The sequence below is a fragment of the Pelodiscus sinensis genome, chromosome Z, assembly GCF_052426305.1.
Source record: "Pelodiscus sinensis isolate ZL-2025 chromosome Z, ASM5242630v1, whole genome shotgun sequence".
Classification (NCBI taxonomy): Eukaryota; Metazoa; Chordata; order Testudines; family Trionychidae; genus Pelodiscus; species Pelodiscus sinensis.
The window spans coordinates 3,600,601-3,623,642 of NC_143085.1; the positions used below are offsets into that span (position 1 = coordinate 3,600,601).

The 23,042-nt window shown below is 46.1% G+C and overlaps 1 protein-coding gene across 5 annotated transcripts in view; it reads left to right on the top strand.

Annotated features, from left to right (window-relative positions):
• Positions 1-23,042, top strand: part of CABIN1 (calcineurin binding protein 1) — a 257,070-nt gene that overhangs the window by 36,348 nt on the left and 197,680 nt on the right. For all 5 annotated transcript variants that reach the window (XM_089775176.1, XM_075897954.2, XM_075897952.2 and 2 more), the window contains exons 14-19: positions 3,413-3,600; positions 5,781-5,930; positions 6,613-6,807; positions 8,743-8,979; positions 20,803-20,962; positions 21,224-21,339. In XM_089775176.1, coding sequence (XP_089631302.1) covers positions 3,413-3,600; positions 5,781-5,930; positions 6,613-6,807; positions 8,743-8,979; positions 20,803-20,962; positions 21,224-21,339 — 1,046 coding nt within the window. The remainder of the gene's footprint in view (positions 1-3,412; positions 3,601-5,780; positions 5,931-6,612; positions 6,808-8,742; positions 8,980-20,802; positions 20,963-21,223; positions 21,340-23,042) is intronic.

A 23,042-nucleotide genomic window follows, 5' to 3' on the forward strand; every position in this document is an offset into this window, starting at 1 on the left:
GGACCTCATTAATGCATGGGAAGAGGAATCTGTTCTCTTGGAGCTCTGAAAGAGCGAAAGAAACGACAGTGTCTATGTGAAGATCGCCAAGCGCATAGAGGAAAAAGGATATGCCAGTTACTCCCAGCAGTACCATGTTAAAGTAAAAGAACTGAGGCAGTTTTATCACAAGACAAAGGAGGCAAATGGATGGTCTGGTGAATTTGCAGCGAACATACCTCTTCTATAGCGAGCTGCATACAAACCTAGTAGAGGACCCGACCTGCTTCCCTCGCCAGATCTTGGAATCTGCCCAAGAGACTCCGAGCAGCCACATGGAGGACAGGGGGTGGTCAAGGAAGAGGTGGAAGATGAGGAGAATGGTGAACGGCAAGAGTCAAGAACTTTTCATCACTTTGGACCCAATCCACCCCTCCCAGGACATCTTGCAGTTGGGCACTGATCCTGGAAAGGGCACTTCTGGTGAGTTCACAGTTTTTTTTCTTGCTCCAAGAAGGTAAAAGCAATTGGGTGTGCGGTGTGCTCTGAGCCTGCACAGCGTGGGGGACCTGAAACAGCTTGTTAACGTGTCTGGAGATGGAGCGGGAATCCTCCCTGCATATCTCCACAAAGCTTTCATATAGAAACTCTTTGATCCTTCTCACAAGGTTTCTGAGGAGGCCTGCCTTATTCTGTCCTCCATGGTAGAATACCTTTCCATGCCAAGCCTGCAGTAAATGGTCTGGCATTATTTCAGGACAAAACACTGTAGCATAAATCCTAGATTTCTGGCCACATTCAGTCAGTCTCTGCTCCATAACTCACTGTGTGATTCGCAGAAGACTGATATCTTGCATGGCAACATGGATGAAGCTGCCTTTGCTGATAGAAGCAACCTCTGACACCCCCTCCCTCCCTGTTTTCCTCTGGTAGGCTTCTGCGAGGTGGCAAAGTAGCAGGAAGCAGGTTGTGGCAGACACAGAGGAGGGAAGTCATGTGAGCCACCACTCTGCCCCGCTGTCCCCTTCAACCCTCAGGATCGTGCCCTGGCAAAGCCCTTACCATGCCTGCCTCCAAACTATGTGATTCTAGATGTTCCCTTGAGAACTTTGTTGTGTGCCTGCTGTACAGTAGCAGCTTTAAAGCAAAACTTTGGCTTTGCACAGAACACACCTCCATTATCTTTAGAGAAACCTTTGTTGTAGGTTAACAGATTAGGCTTTAGGCTCTGCAATGTATCTCCTGTAAAGTGTGCCCTTGTAACTTTTTGTTATAGCAGGAACAGCAGGGAGCTTGCTGTGTACTCCACCAGCTCCATCAGCTGTCCAGCTTGCAGAAATCCCCAGGTGAAAAAGGACAAGGGAAGACATGTTTAAGAAGCAAATGAATGGAGGAATACGCTCCTGGAGGAGACGAGCAGAGTGGCAGGGTAGGCTAGCAGAGCGACAGGAGGGGGTGAGCATGCAGGTAACTGCAAGCGAAACAACAGGAGAATGCCTTTTTGTTCCTGTTGGCCTTGATGGACTGCATGACTATGTGCCTGAAGAGGAACCCACCTACCCCATGCAGAACAACTTTCCCTCCTCACTCAGTTCCATAGCCTCCACTCCCAAAGGGTGGGGGAATCTCCAAAGCCTCAAGAAACAAACGACTATCTGTCTCATCTTTCTGGTCTCTCCCCCACTTCGAGTCTTACCATGGTCTTTTCTGTCCCTGCTCTCTTCCCTAAATAAAAACACATGATCTCTGAACAACAGTCTCTTTATTGCCTGTATTGCAGTGGTGGGGATTACAGGCAAACACACTGAATGCAGAGCACTTCATTGAGAGCAACATGCATGACTCTCGGAACTGGCCATTTATAACTCTTTCTTTCAAAGCCTCTCTCATTTTCACTGCCCCATGATGTTGCCCTTGTGTCTGGCTGCTGAAAATCTCTGACTAGGCACTCTCCCTCAGCCCCCCCATCCTGACAGATAACTTTTCCACTTCTTCTCACAAATATTATGGAGCACACAGTAGACTACCACCAAGAGGGAATGTTGCATATGTTGCGGATCAGTGTTGGCATTTGCACCTCTCTGATTTGATTTTCCAGTCTGGGAAGAAAGTTGCAGCTTGCATCTTTCTGAAAAGGCAGGAGCTCCTAAAAATGTGTGCATCATGCTCCTTTCCCGACCAGCTCACATTAGTGTTGTTGAAACGGCCCTTGTGATCCACTAGCGCCTGCAGCACCTCAAGAATTATCGCTTGCGGTTTATGTATTCCTTGGCAAGATGGTTGGGAGCCAACATGGGGATGTGCCTTCCATCTATTGCCCCATCACAGTTAGGGAATCCCATCATGGCAAAGCCATCCACCTTACTCAGAGTCACTACCCTCCATAACAGAATGGTATTGATTGCCTTCGCTACTAATATAATAACAGCCCCTGCTGTAGATTTCCCCACTCTGAATTGATTCACAACTTACTGGTAGCAGTCTGGCATTGCAAAGTTGCACAGAGTAATTACCACAGGCATCTGCATTGTCAGAGCATGTCTCATTTGGGTGTCCCTGAACTTCAGGACAGGGGAAAACCATTCACAAAGTTCCATGAAAGTGTTGTGCATTCAGAAGTTTTACAGCCACTGTTGATTGTACCAGACCGGCAGCATTATGCAGTCCTACTAGTCTGTGCTTGTCTCTCAGCACCAAAACCGGCATTCCACTCTTTCCAAAGGATCGTATGCCAGCTACTTTTTCAATTGGCTCAGTTCAAGTGCTTGCCTGTACAGTGTGCCTGTGACATCCTGAGACAAAGATTCCTCCTCATTCGCTTTCTGGTGCAGCGATGTGCATACGCTCTTGACATACCGCATCATTATTTGCACCAAGGTACACATCAATATCACAATGGTTTGATGCACAGCATGATCCATGAGGGGGCATGCTCCTGCTGTTATGGCATCTGTGCAAATAACCAGGGTCAAAAAGGGTGTGAAAAGACAGTTTCCTATTGATCTCAAACAAAGGGGGAGGAGTAGATGAGTGTATTTTGGGATACTGATGACATGAACCCAGAGCCACCCACTGCACAGTTTTGGTCCCAGCATGCACGAGGAGCATAACCCAGAATGCCAAGTGGTGCAGGCACAGTGGGATAGCTACCCACAGTGCATCACTCTCAAAGTTGACAGCAGTCTCCTTAATGGGGACATACTACTTCTAACTACTTTAAATTCTTGCACACATGGGAACATAGATCTTCGACTTTACAAAATCACGTGTCAAGAAATAGCTCTTAATAAATTCAACCTTATCTTGTAGTGTAGACATGGACTAGTATTTGTCTTAGAAGGGTGAGCTAAGCACTGTAGCTGCTGCACATGGAATTGTTTGCATAAGAAGAATAATGTAATTTTATGCTAACCTGTCATTACATGATTTACAGTTTCCCCTCGAAATTGCCCTTCTGCCACTGCGAATGGAAAGTTTGGTCCTGACTTCCCAGGATCCCATTTTCTGGGGGACTTGTTGCAGCTCTCATTTGCATCCTCCCAGCGAGATCTGTTTGAGAAAGACTGGCTAGAGTTTGTGGTTCGAGTGTACTGGTTGAAAGCTCGCTTTCTAGCACTGCAGGTTTGTTTTCATTTTGCGTTCAACAAACAGAACATTTTCTCATCCAGAATTTTTTTAAACAAATGGACATTAGAATTATTATAAGCATTTGAAGTGACGGGTGTATTAAGTCATAAATACACTCTAGTCAGGTGATTCATGAATATTTCAACTGATCTCTAATTTGATGACCAAGTAGAGATTATATTTGTCTCTTTTATTTAGTTAAATTAACTTTCCCTATGGAAAGAACATGTATTATTCAGTAATTAGACAGAGGCAAAGGGTCTGGCCAAAATCCTTATGCATATCAGTAGTCAGTCATTTTGGTACATACACATGTTTAAAGTGGTTTGTCTTAGATCCCCAAAACAAGTTTCCATTGGAGTTATCTTGGAATTACAATGAGCAGCTGCAAGGCACAAATTCACTAGCAGATAGAAGCCTGGATTCTAGCTCTTAGAATCTGTATAGAAAGCCAGAATGTCTGAAATGCAACTGTGTACTGAGTTGTGATTGATTCTTTTTCCCCAGTGGAGCTTGGTTCTTTTGGCAACAATTGTTCATTTAATATACAGATTTTTTGATCAGTTTGTCCTAGACCCATTACTTAAGTAAACAATCCAAAGAAAAGTTACTTATTGAATCCCAGACTTTATTATTATTTTATTTCAAACATCATTTTCTTAAGAAGTGAAGAAAATGTTTACAAATTTTCCATACTTAGGTCTAAACTGTTGAGAGAAAAAATGTGTTTTTTACTAATCAAATTTTAATCTACAATCGATAAAGTACTTTATCGGTTGATTTCATATACACCCACTGGGTAATACATTCCCTTTCATTTTCATATTTCAAAATCCTTTAATAAATCCAGCTAATAAACTGGATTGTTCTTCAGAATAATTAGTGGAGACAAATCCTTTCTCTCATTTATAAACTATTAATCATTTTATACATCTGAAGTAGAGACTCCTTGATAAGTTATTTTAATTTTCACACAAAATAAAATTTCTTTACATTAAAAAAATTTCTAATTCCCTTTCCAGGTGACGACTGGTCAAAATCAACTATCACTGCACAATCCCAGTAATGTAGAAACATATATTAGACTGGTGTTTCTCAAAGTGTTCTGCAGATTTGCTCTGAAAAAGCTGCTAACTGGCTGCTCCCAATTGTTTATTTACTGGTTCTGCAGCCACAGAGCCTTGCAGCTCTCATTGGCTGCATTTCGTCATTTGGGGAGACAAGGGGAGCCATAGAAAGTGGTGTGGACCAACCAGGCTGCTGCTTTCTGCAGCTCTCTTTGGCTGCAAATAGTGAGAAGCAGCCACTGGGAGCTGCATGCTTCTGTGGCTGCAGAGCTTGTAATAAACAAATGGGAACAGTCAGCAGCTTTCTCAGAGTGGGTCCGCAGACCACTATGAGAAACATTGGACTAGGCATACTTTTTGCTCTGTTTCACTGAAAGGTACCGTTTTAATGGTTAGGGTACGCATGTAACTCCTCTTTCACAACAGATGTAGTTACTTGAATTTAAAAAACAAAGATGGAAGTTGAAGGATAATCTGAAACAAATAAACATTTAGAATCAGAGCCAGCTCTGCTTACACTGAATACTACTGGTTGTCTAGTCAAAATTGGATTGATTGTCTTTACTAAATAACTGCTCTTATGGTTAGTGCTATATCTCTTTAGCTTTATTGAGTTATATTTTCTCCTTCTGCAGCTTCTTTCCCTGTCTTGATCCCTCCATTTTAGGAAAATTCAGATCTGCTTACGATGGACAAAGTTGTTCTTCACAGTTTATCTTAACCAGTTAGCTGTACATCTCAATCATGTTACCTGAATTTATGGTTCCAGTGAGTGCAAAAGCAAGGCTCACTTCTGGAATTAATCCACATCCTTTCACTTTCACAGATAGAGCATGTTAGTTACTTTATACAAATACATTTTCCTGCTATGTAACTTGAATATCTACGTGTCTGCCCCAGGGGTGGGGCAGGTCACTAGTAGAATAGATTCATAAGCTTTTTATTGCTGATTACTCCTTGGTTGCTATTTTGATTAGTAAAGTTCTCTCCCAAATAATTTGCATTCTCCCTGATGGTGTACTCATGCAGTTAGTGATTCAACATTGCCTAGCTGCTTTTGACAAGTCTCACGCAAGATTGTGTGATTTCCTTGAACTATTTCCACAGGGTGACATGGAGCAGGCATTGGAGAATTATGACATCTGCACCGAAATGCTGCAGAGTTCCACTGCAGTCCAACTCAAAGCTGGAAATGAAAGCAGCATAATAATCCGATTACCTAATCTCCATATTGATTCTGTTGTCTCTCTAGAAGAGGTAGGGATCAGTTTGTTATTTTGGGTTTTTCTGTTTTGAAGTTCATCCAAAATAGAAGATTCCAGTCATCTTAATGTGTTTTTGAGACATTTCTAAATAATAGCTAAGTCTTGTGAGAAACTAGAGATTTTAGATGTGCATGCCATTTTCTTACGCACAGTCCAATTTCTTTTGGGGTTGTATTGTGATACTTCTGAGGATGGAGATGATAATGGACAAGTCCCTATACTTATTAGAGGCATTTATTTCCTTTGGGGATTAAAAACGTGTTTTATAATTATTATTTTTAAAATCTAGTGTGGCTTCTATATCAATAGTGCTCAGAGACAATGCCATAGCTGCAAGACTCATTTCAAATTACTAGCACTTTGCCTTGATGGAAAAGTAGTAATTACAGCATCAATATTAGCTGTTTTAAAGTGAACTAAGATGAAACCAACATTGATTGAGTTTTTACAGTTAATTGATTTGAAAACCATCTTTCTCTTTTTCAGTTAAATGCTTTCTTTATAAAGATAAATGCCCCCAATTTATAAATGATAATGGGATGGAAGATTGTCTACTTTCCTCCTTGTCCTATATAATACTGTAAACTGTACACATCCTACATCTGTAGCTTTGTGGTTCATTTGCACATGAAGGTGAAATGTAGGTTGGATTGTACCATCTGTGACTTTTGCAGATTGACAAGAACCTAAAGTCTCTGGAGAGATGCCAGTCTTTGGAGGAGATCCAGCGACTGTATGAGGCAGGGGATTACAAGGCAGTGGTGCATCTGCTTCGCCCAACTTTGTGCTTTAGTGGATATGGTAGGGCTAAACATCTGGAATTTGTTATATCTATACCAGAGAGACCAACACAGTTGCTGCTGCTGCAGGTTTGTTATCTTTTTTTTAAAAATGCTCTTGGTGAGAGTTTGAAAGCCTTACATCTACTTAATATCTAAGAATCACACGAAAAAGATTTGGAAAGTTAGTGCCAGATTCTCAAGTGAGATAAATTGGCAAAGTTCAGATGAATCTTAAACTTATAGTGTAGGCTCTCTGATCACTACTTCTGTATGTGTGTGAGTGTGCATGTATCTGCCTGTCCGTCTCTGCAGTTTACAAACTTGAATGACCTGACTCAGTTTTAGATGTTTATTATGGATGAACCCACTTTACTAGGACTTGGAGTTTTTTGTGCCATTAAATATGTAATATGGTGGCTCCCAAGCACCCTCTATAATAAAAGTTGTTAGCCAGTTAGACGTGTGGCAAGAAGCACTCTTGTGATAATTTCTCAATGGTCTTTCCTGCTTTCCAGGCAGGCTGTTACACAAGCTGTAACCTCCAGCTTCCCAGCATATTACAAGACTCCAATATGGAGGTGATAAACATAAATCACTATGACAAACCTTACTTAACAGAGCACAGTGCTAGATATTCCCTAGCTTTAGATTTTAAAAAAAGTTCTTGACCACTGCAGGGGTCAGGAACTATAATATAGGAGATTAGTTTAGCGAGGTCAAAAGATTATGCACTATCATAATCTTTTGACCTTGCTAAACATCCCATACAGAATGGGAAGCGACTATCTCCAAAGGAGTACTGCAAAAAGGGATCTAGGGGTCATAGTGAGTCAACAGTGTGATGCTGTTGCAAAAAAAAGCAAACATCATTCTAGGATGCATTCACAGGAGTGTTGTGAGCAAGACATGAGAAGTCATTCTTATGCTCTACACTGTGCTGATTAGGCCTCAATTTGAGTATTGAGTCCAGTTCTGGGCATCACATTTCAATAAAGAGGTGGAGAAATTGGAGAAGGTTCGAAGAAGAGCAACACAAATGATGAAAGGTCTAGAGAATATGACCTATGAGGGAAGACTGAAAGAATTGGGCTTGTTTAGTTTGGACAGGAGAAGATTGAGAGGGGACATGGTAGCGGTTTTAAGGATGTCACAAGGAGGTGGGAGAAAAATTGTTCTCCTTAGCCTCTGAGGATAGGAGAAGAAGCAATGGGCTTAAATTGCAGCAAGGGAGGTTTAGGTTGGACATTAGGAAAAACTTCCTACCTGTCAGGGTGGTTAAACACTGGAATAAATTGCTGAGGGAGGTTGTGGAATGTCCATCTCTGGAGATATTTAAGAGTAGGTTAGATAAATGTCTATCAGGGATAGTCTTGACAGTACTGGGTCCTGCCATGAGGGCAGGGGATTGGACTCGATGACTTCTCGAGGTCCCTTCCAGTTCTAGTGTTCTATGATTCTATGATACTCAATGGATAGATGTCCTCTGCTAAGGGAGAGGATACAATCTGTCAGTTCCTTAATCGTTCATTTTGCTGGCTATTTTTATCTTGTCCATACTCAACAAGAAAGAACCTTAGATCTGAAGATCATAATTCTTTGAAGATTGTAACCTTTTTCATTGTATGAGCTTGTTTTTTAAGCCAGTAATAACATTGTAGCATGGGTCCACAGTGACTCAACTCTGATTCTGTTGAACCTCTCAGACATGGCAGTATGTAGCTAGGAAGCAAGAGACTCGTTGTTCTTCCCTTCAAAGTAGAGTCATGCAGAGGCTCTTTGTATTGAGAGAATGGGACTTAATATTACTTCTCTGATGCCACTTAATTGAGGAGCAAGGGTTCTGGAATCTTGTCGCCCATTTTAATATCACATTTAGAAACTTCCTACTGATATCTCAGCAGAGTAAACATTAGCTGCAAACTATGTACCTTCTTCTATTCACCTTCCCGTTTATTGTTCTTTTATGTTTTGAAATAAACATTAGGTTCATATAACATTATGTTTCATGTTAACATTCACTAGGATTCCCTGCTGAAACAGAAGGATTATAGGCAATGTTTTGAATGCTCTGAAGTTGCCTTGAACGAAGCAATTCAGCAGATGATTAACACAACAGTAGCTTCTGCTAAAGAAGAGTGGGTTGCTACAGTAACACAGCTGCTTGCAGGGATTGATCGCTCACTGTCGTCAGACAGCAGCATCCTGAAGGAATCTTCTGTAACGCTGAGCCTCATTCGGCTAACAAACAATCTCATTCAGGTAACCTATTCTCTCACACACTAACAAGCAGCCGCTCTGTGCTACAGATCTTTTTTAGGTATGATGCAGCTGCTGCCTAAACTGCCACCCACTTACAGGGTCTCTGTTGGGCTACAGTTCTGTGTGGGTTGTTTCCTTTCACACTCTGTTTTCACTGCAAGATGTCAGGTGCACTGAGAATCTCTTCTAGAATCTAATGGCAGCTAATTCTGAGAACTCTCTCTGCTGAAATGAGCGAAGAATAGTAATAAGGTGGCTCACAGAGCAATACTGCTGGTTTTGACTCTGTTCCTAGGCTAGGGGAAGTAATGCAAGGTTTGGTCCAGCTGGCAAGGCCCAGTTTGTTTTTGGCACAGATTTTGCTGTATATTCCTGCTTTTCACATAAGGGATGGGAAGAATAATCCTATGAGCCTTAGGACAGTCAGTTGGTATAATTGGTATCATTAGTTCAATTGAGATGCTAGTTGCTCTGGACACTGGTCAGTTCTTTAGAAGATATTTATAGAGAAACAGGACTTGAGTCAGGACTCTGATGATTATAAGGGGTGCTTTCATCCTCATTCCTCTTTCCTTTCTCCTTTCTATTAAGGAAAGATTTAAGTAAAATGATGGTCATTGCTTCTTTTTGTAGAAGTTCTGAAATTTTGGAAAGACTCTTCTCCTGAGCTTCTCATTTAAGTGCTACAAATGCCAGAGTGGTAAATTACTTTTAATGTTATTTTCTTTTTAAAGATCAATGCTTGCCAACTTCTGTCTGGTACATTCTGAGTGCCCTCAACTGTCATTAACTTCAGTGGCAGCTGGGGTCAGTCGACACCTTGCACAATCTGGCCCTTAGGCTTTAGATGAGCAATATGCACAATGATGCCTGTGTGGTGCTAGTTAAATTGATACTAAAGGTAAGGCTATTGCAGGGAAACAGCAGGAATTTCTTGTAATACCATAAATATTTTCATAAATAAGAACAAATGTAAACAGTTTTTATGTATCATATGTAAAATACATCTCAAAAGTTTAATATAAAGAGTAGGAATGTTAGCAAATGTTATTTTTGTAAATGTATAACCCCATGCATTTTTTCACCGGTTACACATTAACACACAGAGGGATCAGGCAGGAGCTGGTGCTCACAGGAAATCTGCTTTTCTGCAGAGCTGGTACATATGGGGAGCTCTCTCGAAGGATGACTTCCTGCGCATATTGGTTCCCACCTTCCAGTCTCTCCCCCCCCCCCCCCCCCGCCCTCCTCCTGCGCAACTGACTCTCCTACAGAGGCAGCAGTGTGGGGGGGATGAAGGGGCAGGCAGCTCCACAGGGCCTGATACATTCAGGGAGACAGCTTGAAAGTCGGCTTCCTCCATGTATTGGCTTCCGCCTGCCCTTCATACCTCTTATGCTGCTGCCTCTTAATCAGAGGCAGTAGAGCGGGGCTGTGGGGAGGTGGCTCTGGGAGCCAGTGCTGCCTCTATAGGAGGTAGTTCCACAGGAGCCCGCACATATGGGGAAAGCTAGCTCCCTACAGGCATTGGCTCAAGCTTCATCCCCGTTGCCTCTGATAGAGAGGCAGCAAGTAGGGAGAGTGCATATAGTCATTTGGATTGACCAATAAGGCCAGGCTTATTGGTTAATCAGGTAAATGATTACACATGAACACAGGGAATAAAGAGGGAATTTTTAGCAGTTTTAGAAACACTTGTCATTGTTTTAGTAACTAGGATATTTATCTTGCGGTAAGATTATGGCTACTGTTTTAATAATGGGATATTGTACTGTTCACCAAGAGGCTCTCTGAGGAGGTACATTGGGAATAATATCGGTTTCTCATGGGAGGTGAGGGAAGGAAAATCAGAGAATTTCAAATTTGCTAGAAAGTAAATTTTTTAAGAAAAAAAAATGTTTTTTGATTTAGCGTAGAAAGGTTTTCAGAAAGTTTCTAATAGAAAGGGCTCTCCAGAGAGTTTCTTGAAAGTTTATGAATGTTCTCAATCCTAAATAATCTCAAAAATGTGTAAAATGCTAGTTTCCTATTTATTTTATTCTGAATCAATTACGTTTTTGCTTGATTATTTTGTTTTTGTTTGTAATTGCTTCTTGATTGTTGTCAGTGGGGGTTTTTTAGTTACAGATTAGACACTTAAAATTATGTAGAGGCACACTCTTATCTTGAAATATATAGCTGTTGGATCACCTTTCATGTTACAGTGTAGTTCTTCTTCAAAGGGACTTTAATATTAGAAGTCAAGAGTTGGGTTTTATTTCTTATGTTAACAAAAAACAAAGTGATGATGATCTCAGATATTTTCATCAGAAGCTCTCTATGCTTTATAAAACATTGTATTATTCCCATTTTTCACTTGGTGAAACTGAAGCATAGAGTGTTTATGTAGTTAGTACTAGTAATTTTTATCAGAATCAAGAGATCAGCTTTCCTTCCCTATGCCTTTGTCTCTACACCTATGCTGAGATGTTCAATAGGTCATAAAAACTGGAATAAAATACAAATGTTCTAACAATATAGACATGATAAGGTTGGGAAATATGCTTCAGTAGAGCTCTTCTAGTACATGTTCTGGAGAAGTAATCCACCCTGTTGTTTAGAGGGGGAACCATATAAAACTCTTTTCTCTGAGCTGTTCTCTTCTCCGTTTTGAAAATAGGCAGTTTTTCATAAGGAAATAATACTGATATTTCTCTAACAGTCTGTCACACACCCACATGCCCCTTTTTTCTTGGCTGTTTGTTATTAGGCCTTCTTCTTGGAGTGGTTGTTCATGTCCATTCGAAGTAGGTGTGTGCACCGCGTACACCGCGTCTTCCAGAGCGTTTTCCCTAGCGGTACCCGTAGCGCCGGCAGGGCGCCGCCATGGCGGGGCATAGGTACCCCTGCCGGTGCTGCCCCACCTCAGTTCCTTCTTACCACAGTGACGGTCGTTGGAGTGTCTCTATCTTTCTTAGTTTCCTAGTTAGTTAATGGTTCCCGTTCTCACATTGCTTTGTAAATAGTTCTTGTAGTTAGATGGTTAGGTTTTTTTTTTTGTTCCTTCCCCCTTGGGGGTAAGGAATACCAGGGCCGCAAGGCTTCAAAACGTGCGCTGACTGTGGGAAGTTTATGCCCAGGGGTGACCCACACAACAGTTGTCTTAAGTGCTTGGGTGAGGCACATCTGGCTTATTGCCTGTAAGATCTGCAAGTCCTTTAAGCCCTGTACCAGAAAAGAAAGGGTTTCGCGCCTAAAGCTTCTCCTCATGGAGACAGCACTTCCACCGGTGCCGCCGGAACAGCCCGCGGTGCGCAGTGCACCAGCTTCCACGCGGGAGTCTCCTCACCGGCACCGTGCGTCGGCGTCGAGGTCTCGGCACCGGTCTCACTCTCCTCCCACTAAGAGAGGGTATGTCTACACTACAAAGTTAATTTGAACTAACGGACGTTAGTTCGAATTAACTTTGATAGGCGCTACACTAGCGCTCCGCTAGTTCGAACTTAATTCGAACTAACGGAACGCTTAGTTTGAACTAGGTAAACCTCATTCTACGAGGACTAAGCCTAGTTCGAACTTACTAGTTTGAATTAAGGGTTGTGTAGCCCCTTAATTCGAGCTAGTGGGAGGCTAGCCCTCCCCAGCTTGTCCTGGTGGCCACTCTGGCCAACACCAGGGAAACTCTATTGCCCCCCTCCCAGCCCCGGACCCCTTAACGGGGCACGGGCTGGCTACGATGCCCATGCCAGGTGCAAGCCTGCCAGCACCCAGCTAGCAGACCCTGCACCTGGCACGGCTCGAGCCAGCCACCCGATGCCCCCCAGCCCTCCCCCTCTTCCCGAGACGAGGCTGGCGGCTCCCGGGAGCTTGCCCGAGACCGCAAGAGGCGGACACCCGCCTGGTCTAGTGCGGACATCGTGGACCTCATCCACGACCTCCGCACTAGGTACAGGAGAGTTGCCGTCTAGGGCAGGAGAGCTGCCAGCCTGGCCACCCAGGAGCAGGTGTGCATGAAAATCAAGGGGGTCCACTGAGACCCCCGACCCTGAGCCCTGAGCTTACAATGGCCGTACTGAGTCAGACCAAAGGTCCATGTAGCCCATAGCCTGTCTGTCGACAGTGGCCAACCCTAGGGACCCTGGAGGGGATGGACCGAAGACGGTGACCAAGCCATTTGTCTCGTGCCATCCCTCTCCAGCCTTCCACAAACTTTGGGCAGGGACACCACTCCTACCCCCTGGCTAATAGCACTCCATGGACCCAACCTCCATCACTTTATCTCACTTCTCTTTAAACTCTGTTCCAGTTCTAGCCTTCACAGCCTCCTGCAGCAAGGAGTTCCACAGGTTGACTCTTTGCTTTATGAAGAACAACTTTCTGTTACTAGTTTGAAGCCTGCTACCCATTCCTTTCCTTTGGTGTCCTCTAGTCCTTCTATTATGGGAACTAATGAAGAACTTTTCTTGATGCACCCTCTCTACCCCACTCATGCTTTTATAGACCTCTATCCTATCCCCCCTCAGTCTCCTCTTTTCTAAACTGAAAAGTCCCAGTCTCTTTAGCCTCTCTTCATATGGGACCTCTTCCAAACCTCTCATCATTTTAGTTGCCCTCCCCTCTCCCACCCTCTCTCTTCCCCTCTCCCACCTCCTTTTCCCAGTCTCCCCGAGTTTTGTTCAATAATGAGAGATTCTATTTTTGACCACACATTTTCTTTATTTTGTACATCAGGAAGGGGGGCTAGGGAACGGTAAGTGGAAGGAGGTGAGGGAGGAATGGGGTACGAGCCCCCGATGGGGAGGACTGGGCTGGCTCTGCGGGCTTCTGGGGGTGGAAGCTCTCCTGCAGCCCCCCAATTGCCCCCTCTCCCCAGATGGCAGCCTGCGGCAAGTGCAGCCGGTCTGATGGCCGAGTGCTGTGATGTGCCCAGTGTGGGCACTCAGGGCACTCCAAGCCAGGACTGCTTTGCAAGTGGGGCACCCCTGAGAACTGTCTGTCCAGGGTGGGGGTCGGGTCCCTTTAAGCACAGCCCTCGGCTAGCCTGAGGCAGCAGCTCCACGCTCTAAGTCCTCCTCTGATGCCCTGCCGGCACTGCTTCCGGCCATCCTTAACTCCGATTCAGGGTCCACTCTGTGTGGACATGCTAGTTCGAATTAGCAAAACGCTAATTCGAACTAGTTTTTTAGTCTGGATCTGTTATTTCAAATTAGCTTAGTTCGAATGAACTAATTCGAAGTAAGTTACTTCGAATTAGCGCTGTAGTGTAGACATACCCAGAGTGAAGAAATCCCGGGGAAGGTCCCCTTCAAAGAAGGCAACTTCGGCTGGGCACCGCGCCGTGGGCTCATCGGTGCGCGTATCGCCTCCACCGCACCGTCGGTACCGAGGAGGCCTTGATAGTCCTGGTCGCCTGCCTCCACACCGTCCGTCCACGGTGGATACGTTTGAGGCGGCGCAGGACCTTATTAGCCTCACGACCTCCCTTCCATCCTCGGTTGACTCAGAAGGGTTGAGGTCACCATCTTCGGAGGCTCGGCTGGCTACGGCTTCGCCCCAGCATGGCCCAGGTCGGCATGCTAAAGTGGCTTATGTGTCGGGACCACCCCGTGTGGGGCCAGTACCGATCGCTACTTTGGCACCCTTCTTGACGCCGAACCGTCATTCTCAGGGAGCTTCCAGCCATGCGCGAACTTCGCTGCAGTTGAGCTCCTTGCCAGCTCCCCGCCTGGCAGTGCCGGTGCCGTATCTGAGTAGCCATGTGGTGTCCACTCAGACATCTCTCTCCTCCATGGAGGTCACACAGGAGCCAGCGTCCGTCTCCGTGCCTTCATCTGCACCGGCATTGACGCAGTGGTCTTGACAGGCCTGGGTACCCCGGTGCTGCAACCGCCAGCCGCAACTCAACCGGCACCGAGCCTAAGCACCTCGGTTCCGCAGCTGCTGGCAACTCAACCGGCACCGGGCCTGAGCACCCTGGCACTGCAGATACTGGTGACTTATCAGGCACCGGGCCTGGGCACCCCGTTGCCGCAGCTAGCGATGTCGCAGTCTGTACCAAGTCTGGGCATCCCGGTACCGCAACTGGGTGCCGTAGAACCCTTGGCACCGGGTCTGGGTCCCCCAGTGCCTCAACCATCAGCGAGGCTTCCGGCACCGGGCATGAGTCCCCCGGTGCTGCAGATCGCTCGGCCCCGCCATACTCATGAGGGTAAACCAGAGTCCATGGCAAGGTTTGTCCCGCACTCTTCCTCGGCTCCACGATGGCCGGAGTCCGATTACTCTTCGGACTCGGATGCTGTCTCTGTCTGTTCGGGCTCTTCGGGAGCATCTTCGGCCCACAGGTCCGGGTCCAGTCATAGGAGGGACTACACTCAACAAATTTGGCCTCCGCACCCACAGTGGCCTTTCTGGACCCCCTGGGCCTACCATCAGTGGCAAGGTCAGCTGCCTCCTTCTCTGGGGTCGGGGACTTCAGGGCACCGATCCCAACCGTCGGCGTGCCTGTCCCGGGCCCCTCCCTCCCCTCTTCGGGCGCCGCAACCCGATCCAGCGGCACCGCAATCATCGGCACCGGAGGTGGACCCATCGGGAGCGCAAGCCGCCCAGATGGCACCGCAGTTGGCAACAACTGTTCCTGTGCCAGTGCAAGAGTCCTTGTCGTCTCCGGACGAGGCACTAGCAGACCCTGCACCGAGTCTGTCGTCAATGGATGCCCGCACGCACCAGGACCTCCTCCGCCGCATGGCTTCCAACCTGGCCGTTACGGTGGAACCTGTCATCGAGGACCCGGATCCAATGGTGGACATCCTCACTGAAGATGCGTCTACGCGATTGGCCTTACTGCTTAACAAAACGGTGTCAAAGATTACCAATGCTCTATGGCAAACGCCGGCAACCTTGACCCCTACCTTAAAAGGGGCCGAGAGGTGTTATAATGTCCCAAACTCGGGGCATGAATACCTGTATTCACAACCCATCTCTGGGTCCTTGGTCGTGCAGGCTGCGGCCCAAAAGGAAAGACTCCCTCAGCCTAGTCCTTCCCCACAGGCGAGGGAACCTAAGCAGCTGGACCCGTTGGGCCGTAAGGTTTACGCCACAGGATGCTGTAACTCCGCATCGCGAATCAACAGGTGATGCTAAGCAGGTATGCTTTTAACACCTGGCAGGCCGTCGAAAAGTTCCAAGACAGACTCCCTGTGGAGGACTGTCAGGAGTTTGCGGCGGTTGCCTCGGAGGGTAAAGTCATTGCGCGGACTGCTCTCCAGGTGGCTCTGGACACCGTGGACTCAGCAGCCCGCACGATGACGACTGGTGTCATTATGCATTGGGGGCATGGCTCCATGTCTCGGGAATTCCCCCGGATGTGCAGCATACAGTACAGGACTTGCCTTTTGAGGGCAAAGCTCTGTTCTCGGAGCACACCGACTCTAGGCTCCATAGCCTAAAGGACACAAGGTCTACCTTGAAGTCCTTGGGAATCCACACTCCAGCCCCACAGCGTCGACAGCTGCCCTATAGGCATCAGGGGAGGGTGCAGCCCCAGGTCCCCCGTGGGGCTTACTGGAGGCGCCGCTCCCTGGCCTCCAGTGGAGGTTCCAGGGCAGCCGCGCACCCTCAGGGCGCTAGGGGTCAACGACGTCGCCCCAGACCTGATGCCCAGCGGGGAGGTCCTCACGGTCCTTCCCATCAGGGCAAGCCCCAGTTTTGACGCCCTGTTCGTGAGTCCCATACCAATCTCCCGCCCTGGCCCCCCGTTTGGGGCCAGGCTATCCCTTTTTGCCCAGGCATGGGCCATAATAACATCAGATGCCTGGGTTCTGAACATAGTGAATGGAGGCTATTTTATCCCGTTCCTAGGTCCGCCGCCCTCAAAACCCCCTTCTCCGTCCGTAGTAAGGGACACCCCTCACGAAAACATCCTGTGTCAGGAGGTGTCTGCGCTCCTCAAAAAAGGAGCAATAGAGGAGGTTCCTCCGCATCTGCAAGGAAGGGGTTTTTACTCCCGTTATTTTGTTGTCCCCAGGCTGAAGGGAGGGGTCCGCCCCATCTTGGGCCTTCGAGATTTAAACAAGGCGGTCATAAAACACAGGTTCAGAATGGTGACCTTAGCATCGGTCATCCCAGTGCTACAATTCAGAGACTGGTACGCGACTCTCGACCTCAAGGACGCGTACTTCCACGTGGCGATCAGACCCAGCCGCAGGAGGTTCCTCAGGTTTATGGTGGCCCAATCCCATTTTCAGTTTACGGTGCTCCCTTTTGGTTTATGTATGGCACTGAGGGTGTTCACGAAATGCATGGCGGTGGTTGCTGCATATCTCCGCAAAAAAGGTGTGCACGTGTTCCCGTACCTCAACGATTGGCTAATCCAAGGTCGCTCGTATGGGCAGGTAGAAGCTCACGTGGCACTCACAAGAGCCCTCTTCCTAAGGTTGGGACTCATGATAAATGTCGAGAAATCATCCCTGACTCCCTCCTAACAGATAGAATTCGTGGGAGCCCTCCTCGATTCGAGGGTGGCAAGGGCGTTCCTGCCCAAGAGCAGGTTCCTCTCCATAGAGGAGCTGATCTCGGGGTTAACCCGGTCCCCTATCACGACCCCTCGGGTCTGCTCCAGGCTCCTGGGCCATATGGCAGCGTGTACGTACACAGTCCGCTATGCCAGATTGAGGATGAGACCCCTGCAGGCGTGGTTGGTGAGGGCCTTCAGCCAGTCCAGTGGTTTTTGGGACTCAATAATTACGGTGCCCTCAGAAATTCTAGACTCCCTCCTATGGTGGACCCAGGAAACTGTGGTATGCAGTGGGGTTCCTTTCAATGCCCCGCCCCCCTCCCTGACGCTGGTCACCGATGCGTCCAACCAGGGCTAGGGAGCACACCTGGGGCTGCACAGGACTCCAGGCCTTTGGTTCCCTTCCGAGCGAGCCCTGCAAATAAACGTCCGGGAATTGCGGGCGGTGAGGAGAGCCTGCGAAGCTTTCCTGCCAAGGCTCTCCCACCACTCCATCCTGGTTCGTATGGACAACACAGCGGAGGTCTTTTACCTCAACAAGCAGGGTGGGGCACGATCACCTCCCCTCTGCAAAGGGGCCCTGCAACTTTGGCACCTGTGCATCATGCACGGTATCACACCTCAAGCGGAGTACCTCCCGGGGTGCAAAAACCTGCTAGCGGACACGCTGAGCAGATCCTTTGGAGCCCACGAATGGACCCTCAAGGACTCGGCTCTCCGCCAGGTTTTCCGCAGGTGCGGTTATCCCCACCTAGACCTGTTCGCCTTGGTAAACAATGCCAAGTGCAGAAACTACTGTTCCCTGCTGGGGTTGGGGAGATATTCCCTGGGGGATGCTTTGACAACCGTATGGCCAGAGGGCATCCTCTATGCCTTTCCCCCGTTTCCCCTAATTTCCAGGGTATTGACCAGGGCGAGGACCTTTCGGTCCTCGGTCATTCTCATAGCCCCCAGGTGGCCCAGACAGTTCTGGTTCCCCATACTAGTGGACATGCTTGTCCAGGACCCAATAGCACTCCCTCTAGTCCGGGATCTGCTAACTCAACCCTGGGGCAAAGGGATCATGGTTCACCCAGATCTCCGATCTCTCCACCTAACGGCATGGTTTATTCATGGTTGAACCAACCTGAAAGGGAATGTTCCCAAGAGGTTCAGATGGGTCTCCTCAGTAGCAGGAAACCCTCTACTAGACGGTAGTATGCTGCCAAGTGGCGGCACTTCTCGTCTTGGGCGTCCCGGAGAGGAGTACACCCGTCCTCGGCTCCTATTCCAACTATTCTTGACTACCTTTTCCAGCTTTGGACTAGTGGCCTATCTTTTTCTTCTATCAAAGTCCATGTGGCATCTCTCTCCACCTTCCATGTTGGTATGGCAGGAGTTTCCCTTTTTTCTAACCCGGTGGTTAAAAGGTTTCTTACTGGCCTGGAAAAACTGTACCCCTCGGTGAGGGCCCCGCTTCCCACCTGGGACCTTAACGTGGTCCTCCACAGGCTTATGCTACCTCCCTTTGAACAGCTGGCAACGTGTTCACTGTAGCACCTTTCATTGAAGGTTGCTTTCATCATGGCCATTATGTCTCTCCAGCGCCACTGGTTAACTGTAACTTGTAAATATCACCCATTAAGGATGATGCTTACCAGTTAACTATTCACATCCTTAGTTCTAGTATCATATTAGTTAGAAAATTACCTTACAGGTAAGAAAAATGACCTTTTCCCATACTATGTCTCTTCTATTTTTAGTATTTTCAGACCCTGCCAGCACAAGAGGCAGAGATGCTTATTTAAATGTAGATTTTTTGAGTGAGACATCCTGACCAGCGTTCCCTGTAAGTTGCGCACCTGCGTGGCTGTGCAAAAGAATTTTTGGGCCCATCCACCTCATTTGCAGAGCCACAAATCTGCACTCGCCTTCACTCACTTTCCTGCTGGATCGGAAAGTGAAGGGTGGTGGTGGCAGTGGCCTTGTGGGTCCTGGCCAGCCACATAGCGGCAGGCAGCGGACCCCTTTGCTCTGGCTGGGACAGTGTCAGAAGCCCTGATTCCAGATCTGGCAGGCAGGTCATCATTTGCACTTCCCTGAGGTCATCACTTGAATTCAAGTGCACTGTGGTTTGAGTTTCCCTATTTTCTTTGCCTTAATTGACCATCTTTAATTCATGAACTGGTTCTATTAAAATGGCTGAATTTCTTCAATTATTATGTCAAACTCAGTAGGCTCTCTCATTTTAATTAGTTTTAATTAGACAGATTGCCTGCCTTTACATTTTTAAAAAACCATATTTAATCTAAACACTTTTAATGCAACATTTTCAAATGGCCAAAAGTTACAAAGAACTAAAACAAACAGTATCTTTTCCAAATATACTTTTAACTCGTAATCTACTGACTCATCACAACACAAGGAAGACATAGTATAGTGCAAGGCAACTATAACACATGTCAGGGCTGTCCAAGATACAATAGCTGAAGAAATCAAAAGACAAACCATTAAACATGTAATTCACAAATTCAAGAGCCCAAAAAGCACTGTTATTAGATCAGTGACACTCAACCTTTCAAGATATTGTAGCCCCTCTCAGTAGTCTTGATTTATCTTGTGTACTCCCAAGTTTAAAAACTACTTGCTTACAAAATCAGCCATAATCACTGAAATATGTGACTCAGAGATGCAAACTCAATCCCTAGCACAAAATTCAATGAATGAAGGTGTGTGTGCGCACAGCTGTGTGAGAGAGGGAGAGATGAAATAGCGTGTGGATGCAGGCAGATGTATGAGAGCAGTAAACAAACATGCATATCAAGCAATGAACTGCTCAGGAGAGCAATAGCTGGAGTATCTCCCTTTATTCATAATTATAGCTTCTTTGATGTTGACACTGAAGAAGCCCAGTGTGTTTTGGAGGATTTTGAGTCACATTACCAGGAAACTTAATATAACTAACACTTCAAACTGAACAGATTTGTAATTACCATTGCTTGGCAGGCATCTAGTTTCTTTATGACTACTGACAATTTTACAGTATTAATTTTATTTATTTGTCTTCATATTATTTAAAGTTATTAAAGTTGTTAATTACTCTTTCTTCCATAACATTTAACAAATATATAGTATATATATATATATATATATATATGTGAGCAACTTAAGGGGACCATGGAGGCACACATCCAAAGAAGTGCCTGTGACCCCCACATTGGTGCATAAGACAAAACTCACTCCCCTCACGGATGGAAAATCTTAGAGGGAACACTGATCTGGACATGCGTAAATCCTTTTACTAATGTGTATATCTTTGTGCATATAATGGATACCCTCTATTTCTTCTTTAGATTATAGACTGCAGCATGGCTGTCCAAGAGGAACCCAAAGAACCATATGTCTCGTCAGTGCTTCCCTGGATTATTTTGCACCGGATCATCCAGCATGAAGAAGAAGCCTTCCGATCACTTTGCTGCCAGCAGCAACAGCTCCAAAGCCAGGGGGAAGAAGGTAATAGATTAATTTTTCAGTGTTACATGTTGTTCAAACATTGCTCTTTATCCTTTTGCTCTTTGGTATGTGTATAGAAATGGCTGGTGTTCCTTTGTACCCTTCACTAAGAGTTGCCAATTCTCATTTCCTCACTGGAGAGAAGGGGAAGTAGTCATTCTGAGGAAAGGTTTCCTTTTCCGAACATGGAAAAACAAGTGGCTAGGTGAGTTATCTCAGTTTTGTACTTAGGAGATCTACTTATTGGCCTCTTTCTTCCAGTGAGTCCTGACACACCTATGCTGCCTCCTTCTCTCATGTTACTGAATACTGCTCATGAGTATCTCGGAAGAAGATCTTGGTGTTGTAACTCAGATGGTGCCCTTCTCAAATTCTATGTAAGTATTGATGCCTAAATATTAAAAATCTTTTTTAAAATTTGTTTTTTTTTCTCCTGTTCCCTTCCCATATACATTTATTGGAATGGTCATCCTAGGTAATGAAATAGTTAAGGATTGCTCTTCCAATCTGCTGTCCATCATAACATTTTCAGACTGTTTTTCCTAAAAAAAACACATACCATCCCATTTGCCCAGGATAACCGGTTTATTTTATGTTAACTCATTAACTATTCATTACTCATTCACTATATATTTTTTTGAAATGTTATTTACAGATTTGCTTGAAAATATTATACTCTTGCATCAGCCAGTGTTCTCAGTGATCGATGCAAGATTCAAATTATGCAACTGAAATTTTAATAAAGCAATGGAGGGAATTGTAATCTTTTAAAAAGGGAAAAAAAGAATTAACTGAACAGATGTTATCTACATTAGTAGAAACCACAACAATGAATGGATCCATCAACATCCATCAACATTACTTGTAACCTGATGACCAATCATGATACTACACATTTTGTATTGTGTTGTGGTCCAGATATTTGGTATGAAAGGTGCTTGTTGCTTTGCAGTTTGGGGGCAGAACCAGACCTATTAACTAGCTTCAAGGGAATACTGTGACTGAAATTTTTATCTGCCTTTACAGCAGCTGGTGGTTCTTCCAGATCTCCCTGTTTTCAGAGCTTTTCTGAAACATTGTTTCAAGTTTTTGAATAACTTTTTGACTCAGTAGCATATTTTATTTCCCTGCTGTCTCCTAGGGCTGTGTGTTTCTCTATTTTGGGGAAATTTATCCTACTTCTCCCTTTGAGGCATTTGCAGCAGCTAGCATCCCTGCAGGCTTCAGGGAGATAGCTAGGGCAAGGAAAGGCAAAAGGCAAGGTCTGTGTCTGGTTCCTCTGTTTATCAAGTGTCATATTAAGGAACTCAGCCAGCTCCGTGGGCAAAATGCAGTTTCTCTCAGCTCAGTGTGAGCAGATTTGCCTTTGCTACCATTTCCTGCCATGAGAGATGGAAGAGGCCACCAATGCTGGCCAAGATGCACGCATAGTTTCAGCAGTTTAGTCTAGGTGGGGTCACTTCAGGCCCTCTCATGCCAGCAAAAAAGGAGGCAGGTATGATTAGAAAAACCAGCTCCAGGAGGCAACCAGCTTCCCCTCTCTTAGCTCCATGAGGAGAATGATGCCAGAATGGCATCATGCCTGTGGCCCTAGAACTATCACGAGAAGCCACATTTCTGACTGCAGAATTCAGCCACCTCCTCCTCCTCAGTCTCTTCTCAGGCAGTGGATGGAGGACACTGCATATGTAACCCACACTCCTAGTGTGGTTCATTGTCCCATGCAGCGGCACTTAGACCACAGCAACAGATAAGAACTAGAGACCTCTACAGCCTGGAAGCCAGCTGGCTTTTCAGCTGGCTCCTATACTGAGCTTCAGAGGTCCCAGGTTCAGATCTGCCTGGTGGTGGTTGCACACACAGCATGGATGCTTCTGATACCAGAGAGTGTGATAAGTGACCTCCATTCCCAGTTTCCTTCCCATGCTACTACAGTTACAGCCTGCTTCCCAGCTGTTCTGTACTGCCAGTCTGGAGCCTCCTAGACCAGGGGTGGGTAACCTAAGGCCTGGGGGCTGGATGCACCCCCATGGTCCTGGAGCACACAGCGTCTACTAGCCTGGGCCCCTAGGCTTTGGTG